This window comes from Salvelinus namaycush, chromosome 5 (assembly GCF_016432855.1).
Source record: "Salvelinus namaycush isolate Seneca chromosome 5, SaNama_1.0, whole genome shotgun sequence".
In the NCBI taxonomy this organism is placed as follows: Eukaryota; Metazoa; Chordata; class Actinopteri; order Salmoniformes; family Salmonidae; genus Salvelinus; species Salvelinus namaycush.
The window spans coordinates 37,003,861-37,019,363 of NC_052311.1; the positions used below are offsets into that span (position 1 = coordinate 37,003,861).

At 47.0% G+C, this 15,503-nt stretch overlaps 1 protein-coding gene across 2 annotated transcripts in view; it reads left to right on the forward strand.

Moving 5' to 3' along the window:
- LOC120048242 (fibroblast growth factor receptor-like 1) overlaps nt 1–15,503 on the forward strand; it is a 71,446-nt gene that overhangs the window by 13,315 nt on the left and 42,628 nt on the right. For both annotated transcript variants that reach the window (XM_038994046.1, XM_038994047.1), the window contains one exon: nt 8,856–9,128. In XM_038994046.1, the coding sequence (XP_038849974.1) occupies nt 8,856–9,128 (273 nt within the window). The remainder of the gene's footprint in view (nt 1–8,855; nt 9,129–15,503) is intronic.

The following is a 15,503-nucleotide window of genomic DNA, read 5'->3' on the forward strand; positions in this document are numbered from 1 at the left end:
TCAGCGGCAGGGACTGGGAGACTAGTCAGGATTGAGGGAAAATGAACGGAGCAAAGTACAGAGAATCTTGAAAACCTGCTCCAGAGCGCTCAGGACCTCAGACTGGGTCGAAGGTTCACCTTCCAACAGGACAACGACCCAAAGCACACAGCCAAGACAACACAGGAATGGCTTCAGGACTTGTCTCTGAATGTCCTTGAGTGGCCCAGCCAGAGTCTGGACTGGAACCCGATCGAACATCTCTGGAGAGACTTGAAAATAGCTGTGCAGCGATGCTCCCCTCCAACCTGACAGAGCTTGAGAGGATCTGCAGAGAAGAATAGGAGAAACTCCACAAATAAAGGTGTGCCAAGCTTGTAGCGTCCTACCGAAGAAGACTCGAGGCTGTATTCGCTGCCAAAGGTGCTTCAAATAAGTACTGAGTAAAGGATCTGAATACTTATGTAAATGTGATATTTCATTTTTTAATTTTTTTTTATACATTTGCTAAAATTTCTGAATTTGTTTTTGCTTTGTCCTTATGGGGTATTGTGTGTAGATTGATGAGGGGAAAAAACGATTTAATCAATTTTAGAAAAAGGCTGTAACATAACAACATGTGAAAAAAGTCAAGGGGTCTGAATACTTTCCGAATGCACTGTATGTAAACTTATTCTGCAAAAACACCTGGAACCAGAAAGAATACTATGTATGCGGAGCCATGTCATTGTGTTGAAAGCAGTACAGCCACTGATCATTTATAGCCTCCTGTTTTTCATCCTTCATCATATGGGGGGGCTGTGTTGGTGTGTGGGGAGCTCTGCTCAGAATATAGGCACACTACTACTGCTCTACATTCCATATGCTTTTGCATGCTAGGCCTAGGCTAGCGAGACAGAATACTTGGGTTATTTGTAGCCTACTCACGGCACAGTTACTCTTTGTGGCCCTGGTCCTGTGAAGTCCTGTTGCCCTATTAATTAATAGGTAGAGGCCGATGGTCAAGGTTGGTTTAGGTGGAATTAGTTTGTTCAGTTGCTTCCCAGCTCAGTAAAATCGAGAGGGGGATGGGCTGATACTCGTGGAGGGTCATTTTTAGCTACCCCCTGTGAAATACTGTATAAAGCCCCTATAGTGGCATTGTAATAGTAGTTGTGGCCTTTAACACACTCTTCCTGCCACAGCTTTCCAGCTCCTCTCCCTATTATACCCAGGTCACAGGCCTGGGAATTATCTGCACATTTTACGTCGTTTTTTTATCACTCCTTTCCCTTCGAATACGTCTGGATAATTGTCATTCAGGCCCAAATTTTCTTCGACTGGGTTCCAGTAAAATACTTAATAACCTTTTGGAAGAATGCTATCCATTAAACTCTACCTCAGGATATTGGCTTTTTGGTTGCTCTTTTAAAATGCTTCTGAAACTGTTAATCTTTTTTTCACAGATTTTTCAGTGCATGTTCCAGGTCTGATTGCAACATTTCTTTATTTTGCAATCTGTTTTGTGAACCCTAAAAAAAGACAGGTGTGTTTGTAGATGAATAGAGATGAATAGATTTTGGACAAAACAAGTGGTAATTGTGGGGGCTGGATTACTTCCAGTTCTCTGTTAACTCACTGCCATTACTCAGAACTAGGACAATGGAGTTGGTATTGAGAAAGACCTCCTTGTGGTTCTCTTGACATGGCCAGGCTTTTTGTCCAATGAATCCCATGGACACATGGCGTCTTGTTTTCCCAACCAGGCAGTCGGAACATTCTTACTCAGACAAATCCATAATGCATCACTCAAACAGCGCACATCATGACAGGAAAGAAATGGTGGAGTGGAGCTTCACAGGAGCACTGATGTTTAATTTTTCCTGCCTGAAACACGGACCTCAGACCTCGCCCCCTTTCTCAAAACAGCGGGTGGAACTTTAAGGATGGAATTTGCTGACTGGTCAGTGTGGCAACATGATCCGCTCAGTGCCCAACACCCCTCGGCTTTCCCAGAACCCTGTGCTAACACGGAGTCCCTCCACCAGCCGAGAGCCGCAGGGCTGATAAAGGAGGGAAGGAGACGCAGGCTGGATTCATATGTATTTTTCTCTCCCTCTTTCTCTCCCTCTACCTCTATTCCTCTCTGTCTCTCCCTCTCTCTCACCCACCCTCTCTTCCTCTCCTCTCTCTCTTATTTCTGCCATGTAACAAATGTCAAGAGGTCAGAGAGGCACTGTAGTAACTACACCATGTGTGTTGATTGCAACTGATTATTATTAATCTATAATTCAGGAGGGCCTCTGAAAAATTATTTTCAGATAAGTCACTTCAGTAAAGGTGTGAATAGTGATATTCTGAGGAAAGTGTGGCTGTGATTTACGTTCCCAGTGCTTAATGTAAACGTATCCACCTCCCAGCCCCGGGCTAGTGTTAACTGTTATGCTTTACCAATTGGGAGCAATTGACCTATTGACAGCGGTTGAAATTACCTGTCTAAAGGAGAGGCAGTGCGGTCTCTCTAAATGTGTAGTCATCACTCTGCCGGGTCACCCTAGGCTATGGGGAAGGAAGGAGTAAGAAGAGCGAGAGAATGAGGCTCTCAGGGGGTGTTTAGAAAGCTATGGGTGGAAAAAAGAGAGAATGTGTGTCTTGGTTTTCCAACCAGGTGACGATTGTGGTGGGCCTTTCTGTTGGGAAACGAAATGTGCTGAAATGTATTGTCCCACCATCGTTCCCTAGCCTTTATCTTTGCATTTGACCAGAGCCATGGGCCCTGGCCAGAAGTAGTGCACTGAATAGGGTGCTATTTGGGATGGATCCCGCTCTGATGGGAGGGAGAGCGAGACTAAAAAGAGTGCTCGCTGGCTGGGCGCGATGGTCTGGTCTGTCTGAGATACAGTATGTTGCTGTTGGCTCTGCAAAGCACATGGTGGCAACATGAGAAATCCCACCAGTCCCTCATTCCTCCCCTCCCCAGGGGAAGGTAAAGGTTAGAGACCCAATTATCATCTTTTCCTTTCGCCCCTCTGTCCTCTTTTCTCTGCTCTCTTGGACCACTTCAGCAGACAGTCACAATAATCTGGGAGCTCAAGGAAGTGATGTCAGTGAGCACTTCCCCTATATAGGGCCTTTACACCCACCTGGGATATGAACAGCAGTGTGCGGAATTGTATTTTTTATATTTCATGAGTTCACCTATTTACCTTCAAAAAGTACGAGGATGTGTATATGTTCTTTAGCTTTTGTAGATCGAGAACTGGGCCTTAAGGGCTAAGGAGTTTACATGTTATGCATTGTGTAAGCCCCGTGCCAGTGTTTCAAAGTATGCGCAGGGCGACTTTTTCTTGAGTGGATGGTCAGGGGGCCGGGACATAATTACAAATAATTGTTGACTGCAAGAAGCCCAAACAGAGATAACATTTGACTAAAACATTATCATTGAGTTGCACCTCCTTTTGCCCTCAGAACAAACTCGATTCATCGGGGCATGGACTACAAGGTGTTGAAAGCGTTCCACATGGATGATGGTCCATGTTGACTCGTATGCTTGCCACAGTTGTCAAGTTGGCTGGATGTCCTTTGGGTGGTGGACCATTCTTGATACACACAGGAAACTGTTGAGCATGAAAAACCCAGCAGCGTTTTAGTTCTTGGCACACTCAAACTGGTAAACGCCTTGGAACCACGCAGCCATCATACCGCTCAGGAAGGAGACGCATTCTGTCTCCAAGAGATGAACATACTTTGGTGCGAAAAGTGCAAATCAATCCCAGAACAACAGCAAAGGACCTTGTGTAGATGCTGGAGGAAACAGGTACAAAATTATCTATATCCACAGTAAAACGAGTCCTATATCGACATAACCTGAAAGGCCGCTCAGCAAGGAAGAAGCCACTGCTCCAAAACCGCCATAAAAAAAGCCAGACTACATTTTGCAACTGCACATGGGGACAAAGATCGTACTTTTTGGAGAAATGTCCTCTGGTCTGATGAAACACAAATAGAACTGTTTGGCCATAATGACCATCGTTATGTTTGGAGGAAAAAGGGGGAGTCTTGCAAGCCGAAGAACACCATCCCAACTGTGAAGAATGGGGGTGGCAGCATCATGTTGTGGGGGTGCTTTGCTGCAGGAGGGACTGGTGCACTTCACAAAATAGATGACATCATGAGGGAGGAAAATTATGTGGATATATTGAAGCAACATCTCAAGGCATCAGTCAGGAAGTTAAAAGCTTGGTTGCAAATGGGTCGTCACAATGGACAATGACCCCAAGCATACTTCCAAAGTTGTGGCAAAATGGCTTAAGGACAACAAAGTCAAGGTATTGGAGTGGCCATCACAAAGCCCTGACCTCAATCCTATAGAACATTTGTGGGCAGAACTGAAAAAGCGTGTGCGAGCAAGGAGGCCTAGAAACCTGACTCAGTTACACCAGCTCTGTCAGGAGGAATGGGCCAAAATTCACCCAACTTATTGTGGGAAGCTTGTGGAAGGCTACCTGAAACGTTTGACCCAAGTTAAACAATTTAAAGGCAATGCTACCAAATACTAATTGAGTTTATATAAACTTCTGAACTACTGGGAATGTGATGAAAGACATAAAAGCTTAAATACATCATTCTCTTTACTATTATTCTGACATTTTACATTCTTAAAATAAAGTGGTGATCCTAACTGACCTAAGACAGGGAATTTTTACTAGGATTAAATGTCAGGAATTGTTCAAAACTGAGTTTAAATGTATTTGGCTAAGGTGTATGTAAACTTCCGACTTCAACTGCAGATTCACCTGGTCAGTCTATGTCATGGAAAGAGCAGGTGTTCCTAATGTTTTTTACACTGCTTACATACTTTGGAACAGATTTCCAAAATAAAAATAACTTGGAGCTGATTTGCTGGTGTTTTTGCAATGTTTTATGTCCAGTATTGAAACATTGTTTTTTGCTCTGAACACTTGGGGGGCCAAATAATATCACCAGGGGGCAAATTTGGCCCAGTGGACCGCCAGTTGGGGAACCCTGCTTGAGAGGGAGCGCAGTGTCATTGCCTAGGGAACCAGTGCTATTTTTCATCCCATGTCTATAGTTACCCAACAAAATCCAAGTTGTCAAATTGGCTATTGTAAAATTGCAAATTTCCCCTACCGCACACTGATCTTTGAAAAATGTGTTAATCTCATAAATGTATTTCAATCATGCAATTCATTCCAGTGTTGTGTTTTTATTAGTGATAACATATTGTAACCTATGGTAAGGGTAACTATGGTCTAGGAAGGTGTGGTAGGGTAAACCTATGGTCTAAGACAGTGGTTCCCAACCTTTTTCGGTTACTGTACCACCAACTGAATTTTGCTCTGACCTGAGTACCTCTGATGTACCCCCTCATGTGCGTCTTACCAGTAACACTATGGACTCATGAGTCTCCTCAAGTACTCCCATGGATAGGCCAAGTACTCCCAGGGTTCCTAGTACCCCTCGTTGGTAACCCCTGGTCTAGGATGATGTGGTAGGGTTTAACCTACAGTCTAGGGTGACGTGGTTGGGTTAATCTATGGTCTACGATGGTGTGGTAGGCCTATCAGTTATCACCAGGCTCACCCTGACCTCCTCAAAGTGAAGACTCTGGCTCAGAGAACACATTAGCTCTAAGTCCTGCATAATAATCAAAAGCATTCCACAGATCCCAACTCCCCTTCTCCAAGCCCTGATGCATGCCAGCAACAATATTGTGCATTGGACTCAGACCAAAGGTCCCTATCTGACTCACTGGCCAATAGACAGTGTATCTGCTGCGTAATTCTTCTTCCTCTTCCAGACTATGATCAGAGCCCAGACTCACAAGGATACAAGGACAGTCAGACCTCATTGACAATGTTGACATTGGTCAGCGGACATAGCCGAAAGGAATTATACTTTTGTTGACTTTCCTGTCATTAGTAGACATTCCAGACATGCGTGTCCCCTCCCTGCAAACCTTAAGCCAGTATGCCATGAAAGGGAATAAAGAGAAATGGTAGTATGCAGCTTAAAGAGAGATCTATTGAGAGACAGAGGAAAACAGGAGGCTGCTGCCCCTTTAAGGTACTTTAGATCCCCGAGTGGAGCCAGCAACAGCAGCATAGGGTAATGCATTTAGGTTGAAATGGACAAAACAGATTGTGTTTTAAAAGGTCCAGCCTGCAATTTCCTCTCCCCACAATTCCCTCTGCTCCCCCTCTTACAACTTTCTCTCACTCACTCTCTATCTCTCTCTCTCTCTCTCTCACACACACACACACACACACACACATACACACACACACACACACACACACACACACACACACACACACACACACACACACACACACACACACACACACACACACACACACACACACACACACACACACACAGAGACATTTACATAAACACATCCACGCAGATCCTAAACTCACTCTGACAGACAATCATATTAAATCGTTTTTTGGTAGTTTCTGTGTCATTCCACCAGAGAGAGGAAACATTTTTTTATTCCAGGGCCTCCCGAGTGGCACATCGGTCTAAGGCACTGCATCACAGTGCTTGAGGCATCACTACAGCCCCGGGTTCGATCCCAGGCTGTGTCACAGCCGGCCGTGACCGGGAGACCCATGAGGCGGCGCACAATTGGCCCAGCGGTTAGGGGAGGCCCTGGATTTCCTTGTCCCATTCCGCTCTAGCGACTCCTTGTGGCGTGCCGGGCGCCTGCAAGCTGACTTCGTTCGCCAGCTGGATGGTGTTTCCTCTGACACATTCGTGCATCTGGCTTCCGTGTTAAGCGACCAGTGTTTCAAGAAGCAGTGTGGCTTGGCAGGGTCGTGTTTCGGCGGACGCATGGTTCTCGACCTTCGCCTCTCCGTAGGGGAGTTGCAGCGATAGGACAAGACTGTAACTACCAATTTGGATATTACGAAAAAGGGGTAAAAGTTTTTAAAAAAGAAATGAAAAAAATAATACTCAAAAATATTCTAGAGCCAACGTAAAGGAAAGCTCCTCAAAAATGTGTCTAATGTATGTTCAATTCGTCACTCTTGGCAAAAGAGGAGTGAAAATCAGGGTTGTACGGTTTGTTGGGCCCCAGAGCCAGTATGAGCAACTCAATGGCTGCAATGAATTCCTGACTGTGACTAATTTATTTTCACACTTTCAAACTCCATGCGTCAAAATGGCAGTTCTCGTGTTCTCCTGTGAAAACAGTGGATCGCTATCATCTTGGCAAGACTGGTAGTGCCCCCTCTAAACATTTTCCAGAATTCTCTCTAGGATTATTCACGCATGATACCCATTTCTGTGACATGATTGTCTGAAACAGATTTGAGGATGAATGGACATGATAGGAAGGTGACAGTGAAAGCTGAACAAACATTGTATTGCTTGAGATTTTTTTATATTTTCGCTTATGTTTCTCATCAAAGGCTTCATTGGACTGCATTTCATGCCAGTCATATGAATCAAATCTGGAATTAGCTTTACGCTAATGGGCATTAGCATGACTCAAAGCATGGTAGAGAGAGGGAGCTCTGGTAAGTGTTACTCTGGGGGGTTAACCCAGGAAGAATCAAATAACCACGGAGCACATTGTAGTGATACTGGCACACACACGCACGCACGCACGCACGCACGCACGCACGCACGCACGCACGCACGCACGCACGCACGCACGCACGCACGCACGCACGCACGCACGCACGCACGCACGCACGCACGCACGCACGCACGCACGCACGCACGCACGCACGCACGCACGCACGCACGCACGCACGCACGCACGCACGCACGCACGCACGCACGCACACACACACACACACACACACACACACACACACACACACACACACACACACACACACACACACACACACACACACACACACACACACACACACACACACACACACACACACACACACACACAGAGTAGTAAGACCAGCACACAAACAACCCAATGAGATAGACACAGCACGGTAGGGTGACGTGGCCAGCTGACAAGGGACGGTGGTTACCATTTCCCCACAGACATAAACAGTGACACTATCAATTTCCTGCCTCCAGACTCCGACGGGTGAGCCATGCAGTGCGTGGACTGGAGAAGCCATCACTAAAGCCTCTCTCCACACATCAACACTGCACAGCTAGCTCTATGGACGGCTAACACTAACCACATTAAACACGAGTTGTCCTGTAGTCAAATATTTAGTGTTAGCATTTTTCTTAGATTTATTTCAATTTGGCTATTAAAAAGGTTGACTTTGGATGGTACGAGGGCTCAAGATGTGTGAGTTACGAGGCAGTAAAGGCTTGTTAACCTCTGGTGCCCAGGGACTGAACTCTGTGTAAATGTTACTGTGTATCAGCATGATGTGATTTATGCAGAAAGATGAGCCAGGATTCAGACATGCTGCTCACATGGATCTGTTTTAGACTGCTGGGATCCATATCCAGCATCACATTTATTTAAGAGGAGAGAATGGAGATGAAAGAAGATGAATCCCTTCTGTCTTTTCTTTCTGTCTGTCTGCCTTTCTCCCACTCTCCTATGCATACTCTCCCTTTTTTAAATCACCCCCTCAAATTCCCCCTCTCCGCTCCACCTTTCATTTAATCTTAACATCTCCTCACAGACACACTGTTTTTCTAATCCTCAAATCAGGACACACCAGCTTCTGTTTAAGGTTGATGTTTTCATGGCTGGAACATGATCTCAGTTCAGATTATAGTCGTTACCAGGCTCTGCTTTGTTCTGTTCTGTATAGCAGCCAATCTCTGCCTGAAGTATGACACTGTAGCTACATATTACTGATTGAATCAGTTTTCTGTAAAATACTGTATGTCCCATTGTAACACTCTTACGTCTCCCTCTCCTGTCCCAGGGCCTCCCCGCGTGGCAGAGAAGATCGCCCACCGGCAGACGGTGCGGATCGGGCGCACCATGAAGCTGCAGTGCCCAGTGGAGGGCGACCCGCCACCCCTCATCATGTGGACCAAGGACGGCCGCAACATCCACAGCGGCTGGATGCGCTTCCGGGTGCTGCAGCAGGCACTGCGCATAAAAGATGTGGAGGCCGAGGACTCAGGCACCTTCATCTGCAAGGCCACCAATGGCTTCGGCAGCGTCAACATCAACTACACCCTCATCATCATCGGTGAGTCTCCTCCCCATCCACCTAGCCTGATCTCAGATCTGCTGTCTTGGGGTGTGACAATGACCATAGGAGTTGGCAAGACAGAGTGAACAGATCTAAGACTAGGCTTCCATCCACTACCACACAGTCCAGTATCTCCTCCTCTCCCTGGATGGGAGCAAAGTGGCTCTAATATGTGTATGATTACACATGTCTGCTCTGCCATTGGTTAGTGGTTATAGACATATCATGCTCATCAGTGGAATGGCTCCTCTTCCACATTCATGCTGTTGGAGAATCACCACCACCCCTGTGACACCAGGCCAAGAAACGAGTGAACTTGACTTGAACAATAAGACACAGAAATACCCCTACATATCTCTCCTCCTGTATTGTTCTCTGTGAACAGACATGTCTAAAGAAACATGATAGGAAGAAAATGTAGTCTATTTTAGAAGAGAATAGCATACTGTGGCAGCCTAGGGGAGTCAGAGGTGAAATTCACAATAAAATAAGACATGCGGAGACCGCTCTGCGGTGCTTAAACCAAAGTTGCGGGGAGGTGCAGCAGTCGTGGCAAACTGGGGAATAAACCGTTGATAATACCCCAACAACACAAGGAAAGTTTTTACCTGCTTCTTTGTGGTGGGCTAAGGCCAGGTTGAAAGAGCCTCCACCTTTTGCTGCTGAGGTCTCAATCTGGGGACCTAGCGGCACTTCTGGAAACATTGGGGTACACCAGATAGGGCAGTCACTCTCTCCCGGGGAGGGGCATGCCACTGCTTTAGAAGGTTCAAGTGATATAACTAGGTGGGTTTGCATCGCCCTAGTTGCTTTACTTTGTAGTTCACCGCATTCACTCGTTCTTCACTCGTGGCCAGGAATTTGGAGGTGGGGATGAGTACTAAGACCAGTTCTCCTGGAGTGAATTCGCGGAGATGGGCCCCCCTGTTGTAGACCCGGGCTTGGTTCTGCTGAGCCTGGAGCATGTGTTCCCGCATCAGAGGCCAGACTCTCGCCATGTAGTGGCGCATCTCCTCCGCGTATTCAGTAACTGACTGGTGAGGGGAAAGTTGTTGCTCCCAGGCCTCCTTTGCCACGTCCAGCATGCCCGGGCCCGTCTGCCGTACAGGAGTTCGAAGGATGAGAATCCTATTGATGCCTGTGGGACCTCTCTGATGGAAAACAGAACAAAGGATATTAGCTGGTCCCAATTTTTTCCTTCTGCGTCAATGGCTTTCCTTAACACAAGCCCATCGGTTTGGGGATGCTACGCAGAAGTACTGATTTGGCTCACCTTTAACATCCTGCGCATTTCATTTCATTACCCGGGACATGAAGCACGATCCTTTATCGGTCAGCACTTATTCTGCAATCCCCACCCGACTGAAGATAAGGAACAGTTCCCGTGCCACGGCACGGGCGCTGGTGGCACGTAGTGGGATGGTCTCAGGATTGCGGGTGGCGTAGTCCATGATTACCAAGATGTACCTATGTCCTCGATTGGACTTTGGCAGAGGTCCCACTATGTCCATGGCTATCCTCTGAAAAGGGATCTCGATCATTGGTAAAGGGATTTTGCTAGGTTACCTTTTGGGGCTGTTTTCTGGCATTCGGCACACTGTCGGCAGTAATCCTGGACAGCCCTCTTCACTCCGGGCCAGTAGAACCAAGGCATGATCCGATCATAGGTTTTCTCCACTTCTAGGTGTGCTCCAAGCAAATGTGAATGTGCTAGGTATAGGCTTTGGAGATGTAAAATTTTTGGCACTACCATTTCGTCTCCCACTTTCACAACCTGATAAAATAAATTATTTTTGACCGCAAAATTTGGAAAGGCACGATCACTCACCCCATCTACTGGTTTTCCACCGACAGCTCTCATCCTCACCTGCTCCAGGTTGGGATCGGTGAGTTGGGCAGTGACGAACTGTCCCGGGGAGGTTCCCTTTCCTTCCTCCGCAAAGGGAAATTCTGAAAACATTTCGCCAGGGTAGTTCTCCTCCCCGGGGTTCTCTTTATCTCGGTCGGTGCTGGGGGAGCCGAGGGGGGATCAGCTCGGAGATGGGTGGGGAAGCAGCAGCACAGGCTGGTATGACGCTTCTACGTTGGCGAACCATTCTCCTTTTCCCCAAGCTGTTCTCCTAGGGGCTGTAACCCCTCTGCTCCAGAATCTCTGGAAAATTAGCCTAGCTCAGTAGGACATCTACTTGGATTTTCTTTACTATCCCAGCTACAATCACAAAGCTACCTTGAGGGGTTTGCACCTTCCTCGTGGCAGGTGGGGTAACCTTTCGTATCTCCATGTATACAAGCCACTGTTATGGGCTGTTAAGGGGTCGGCAGGCTGGTATGACGCTTCTACGTTGACGAACCATTCTCCTTTTCCCCAAGCTGTTCACCTAGGGGCTGTAACCCATCTGCTCCAGAATCTCTGGAAAATTAGCCTAGCCCAGTAGGACATCTACTTGGATTTTATTTACTATCCCAGCTACAATCACTAAGCTACCTTGAGGGGTTTGCACCTTCCTCGTGGCAGGTGGGGTAACCTTTCGTATCTCCATGCATACAAGCCACTGTTATGGGCTGTTAAGGGGTCGGCAGCAAATTGAGGCTTGATGAGAGTGACCATACTACCTGTGTCCAACAAGGTGGCCGCATCCTGAATGCCTATTTTGACAGGGATCTGGGGGGCTGCATTGGCTTTGTGGGCCCAGTAGATTGTGAGGTAGTCACACCTTCTGGTGGTCTTCTCTGTGGGACTGGCCATGGAAGGGACTCATCATTTCCCGGGAAGCTCCAGGCCAGGTGATCCTCCTGGCCACAGGTGTGACACCTTTTCTGGTCCCCGTTAACTATCGGCCGCTGCCTCGGGGTGATCTGGGTTCAGTAGAAGGAGTCAGTCTTGACGTGGGGTTCAAATAGGCGTCTCCCTTTCTACCACGTGTTGGTTCAGCCTTGACTTCAGGCCTACTGCTTCGCAAAATCTCTACAGTAACTTGGTGATTTTCAAATAAAGCGACCACGGCGTCAACTGACGGGGGGTTGCTCTGGGCAGCATGGCGCTTTGCGTCAGTGGGGAGGCCCCAGATACATTGGTCCATTACCAGTCAATCTATTGCTGATGGCCCATCCCCTGTGGTAAGCCAACTTCTAGTTAGTCTAACCAGCTCGGTTATTTAAGGTCTTACCGGGGCGTGGACATCATAGACCCAGGAGTGGAAGCGATGGGCCCGGGTTGGTAGGTTGTACCCATAATGGGCCAAGATGGCAGTTTTTAGAGCAGCATAGTTGTTGAAGTCCGCCAGTGCCAAGTCCCTCCAGGCCCTCTGGGCTTCTCCAGTCAGAAAGGGACCACTTTGCCAGCCCAGTCCTCCTTGAGCCATCGCTCTCTCTCTGCATTGCGCTCAAATAGCAATGTCATCTTCAGCAGTTAGCTTGGTGGTTCCGTCATTTGGTCCAGCTGTACCACACCTTGGCTAAGCTGTGTGACTGCCTCCTGAAGGGCAAGGAGGCTTTGGGCTTGCTACATTTGGGCTTGCACCAGCTGAGTCACAGCGTCTTCCATGATGACCATCTGCTTCTTATTTTATTGGGAGTTCAGAGCATGGAAGGGTTGTGCCCACATTCTCTACCAACTGTGGCAGCCCAGGGGAATCAGAGGTGAAATTCACAATAAAATAAGACAGCGGGAGACCTTTTTGCGGTGCTTAAACCAAAGTTGCTCTTTAATAAAGGTTGGTGGGAATAGGGAGGGGAGAAATACAATTAAAAGGCCTCTCAGGTAACGGGTGGGTCACTCTGTGTCCGGCGTGGCGGCACCTCGGACCGCCTGTGTTAATGAACAAAAAAGAGAGAGAGAGAGCAATGAGTCCGGGGTTTCAATCCTTGATCTCAATTTGTGCCAACTCAGCTCTCAACTCAGCTGGTGCAAGCCCAAAGCCTCCTGAGATTCCAAGGTGAATATTGAAGATTTTGGAAGAACTGTCCACATTTACTTTTCGTCAGCCAACAAGATCAGTATGCCTAATGAACAGCAAAAGCCCTAACCTATGTCAATCTACAGTTGTGGCCAAAAGTTTTGAGAATGACACAAATATTAATTTTCACAAAGTCTGCTGCCTCAGTTTGTATGATGGCAATTTGCATATACTCCAGAATGTTATAAAGAATGATCAGATGAATTGCAATTAATTGCAAAGTCCCTCTTTGTCATGCAAATAAACTGAATCCCCTAAAAAACATTTCCACTGCATTTCAGCCCTGCCACAAAAGGACCCGCTGACATCATGTCAGTGATTCTGTGTTGGACAAGGCTGGAGATCACTCTGTAATGCTGATTGAGTTCGGATAACAGACTGGAAGCTTCAAAAGGAGGGTGGTGCTTGGAATCATTGTTCTTCCTCTGTTGACCATGGTTACTTGCAAGGAAACACGTGCCGTCATCATTGCTTTGCACAAAAAGGGCTTCACAGGCAAGGATATTGCTGCCAGTAAGATTGCACCCAAATCAACCATTTATCGGATCATCAAGAACTTCAAGGAGAGCGGTTCAATTGTTGTTAAGAAGGCTTCAGGGCGCCCAAGAAAGTCCAGCAAGCACCAGGACCATCTCCTAAAGTTGATTCAGCTGCGGGATTGGGGCACCACCAGTACAGAGCTTGCTCAGGAATGGCAGCAGGCAGGTGTGAGTGCATCTGCATGCACAGTGAGGCGAAGACTTTTGGAGGATGGTCTGGTGTCAAGAAGGGCAGCAAAGAAGCCACTTCTGTCCAGGAAAAACATCAGGGCCAGACTGATATTCTGCAAAAGTTACAGGGATTGCACTGCTGAGGACTGGGGTAAAGTCATTTTCTGATTGTTTGGGGCATCCGGTAAAAAGCTTGTCCGGAGAAGACAAGGTGAGCGCTACCATCAGTCCTGTGTCATGCCAACAGTAAAGCATTCTGAGACCATTCATGTGTGGGGTTGCTTCTCAGCCAAGGGAGTGGGCTCACTCACAATTTTACCTAAGAACACAGCCATGAATAAAGAATGGTACCAACATATCCTCCGAGAGCAACTTCTCCCAACCATCCAGGAACAATTTGGTGACGAACAATGCCTTTTCCAGCATGATGGAGCACCTTGCCATAAGGAAAAAGTGATAACTAAGTGGCTCGGGGAACAAAACATCGATATTTTGGGTCCATGGCCAGGAAACTCCCCAGACCTTAATGCCATTGAGAATTTGTGGGCAATCCTCAAGAGGTGGGTGGACAAACAAAAAGCCACACATTCTGACAAACTCCAAGCATTGATTATGCAAGAATGGGCTGCCACCAGTCAGGATGTGGCCCAGAAGTTAATTGACAGCATGCCAGGGCGGATTGCAGAGGTCATGAAAAAGAAGGGTCAACACTATAAAATATTGACTCTTTGCATCAACTTTATGTAATTGTCAATAAAAGCATTTGACACTTATGAAATGCTTGTAATTATACTTCAGTATTCCATAGTAACATCTGACAAAAATATCTAAAGACACTGAAGCAGCAAACTTTGTGGAAATTAATATTTGTGTAATTCTCAATACTTTTGGCCACGACTGCACTATCCCCCATAGTACAAAAGTTGACCAATTCTGTGCGAGAAATCAATATTCTAAACATAGTCTGGGATTTTTTTTAACCTTTATTTAACTAGGCAAGTCAGTTAAGAACAAATTCTTGTTTACAATGACGGCCCAACCCGGACGACGCTGTGCCAATTGTTCGCCGCCCTATGGGACTCCCAATCACGGCCGGTTGTGATACAGCCTGGAATCGAACCAGGGTCTGTAGTGATGCCTCTAGCACTGAGATGCTGTGCCTTAGACAGCTGTCCCACTCGGGAGCCTTGATGGGATCCTCCTCTTTTTAATAGAAGCCATCACTCTATTTTCTCGCGCAATTGCATAGCCTATAGAATTGCTGCGCAACATGAGCTCATGGGCTCTCATGAAGTGTTTGATTAGATTTTCAATTACATTTGCATGGATGTAGAGTGCTGAGTACCAGTCAGTTAGCAAGTTTGGTAGGCTACTAATGACCATCAGCAGCATCAGAGCTTGGAGATGCCTAATTACCGTGATCTTAACGGTCACTTGGAATGTGACTGCCTTCATGACTCGTGACCGCCAGTTTGGAGGTAATAGGGTCACTGCAACAGCCCTAGTTATAAGCCATGTCTTGTCTGAGGAAAGGAGAGTGAAAGTATAGGAGAGTGGGGCCTGAGCCTGAGTGGTCTGGGTGTCTGCCTAATGAATCAGTGCCTAATTTGGCAGGGTGTCCTGGGGAGAGACGAACGCTGGGATGGAGGGAGGGTCATTCATCCATGGGCTGGTCTTGTGATTGCCCTTCCTCTCTCTCTCTCTCT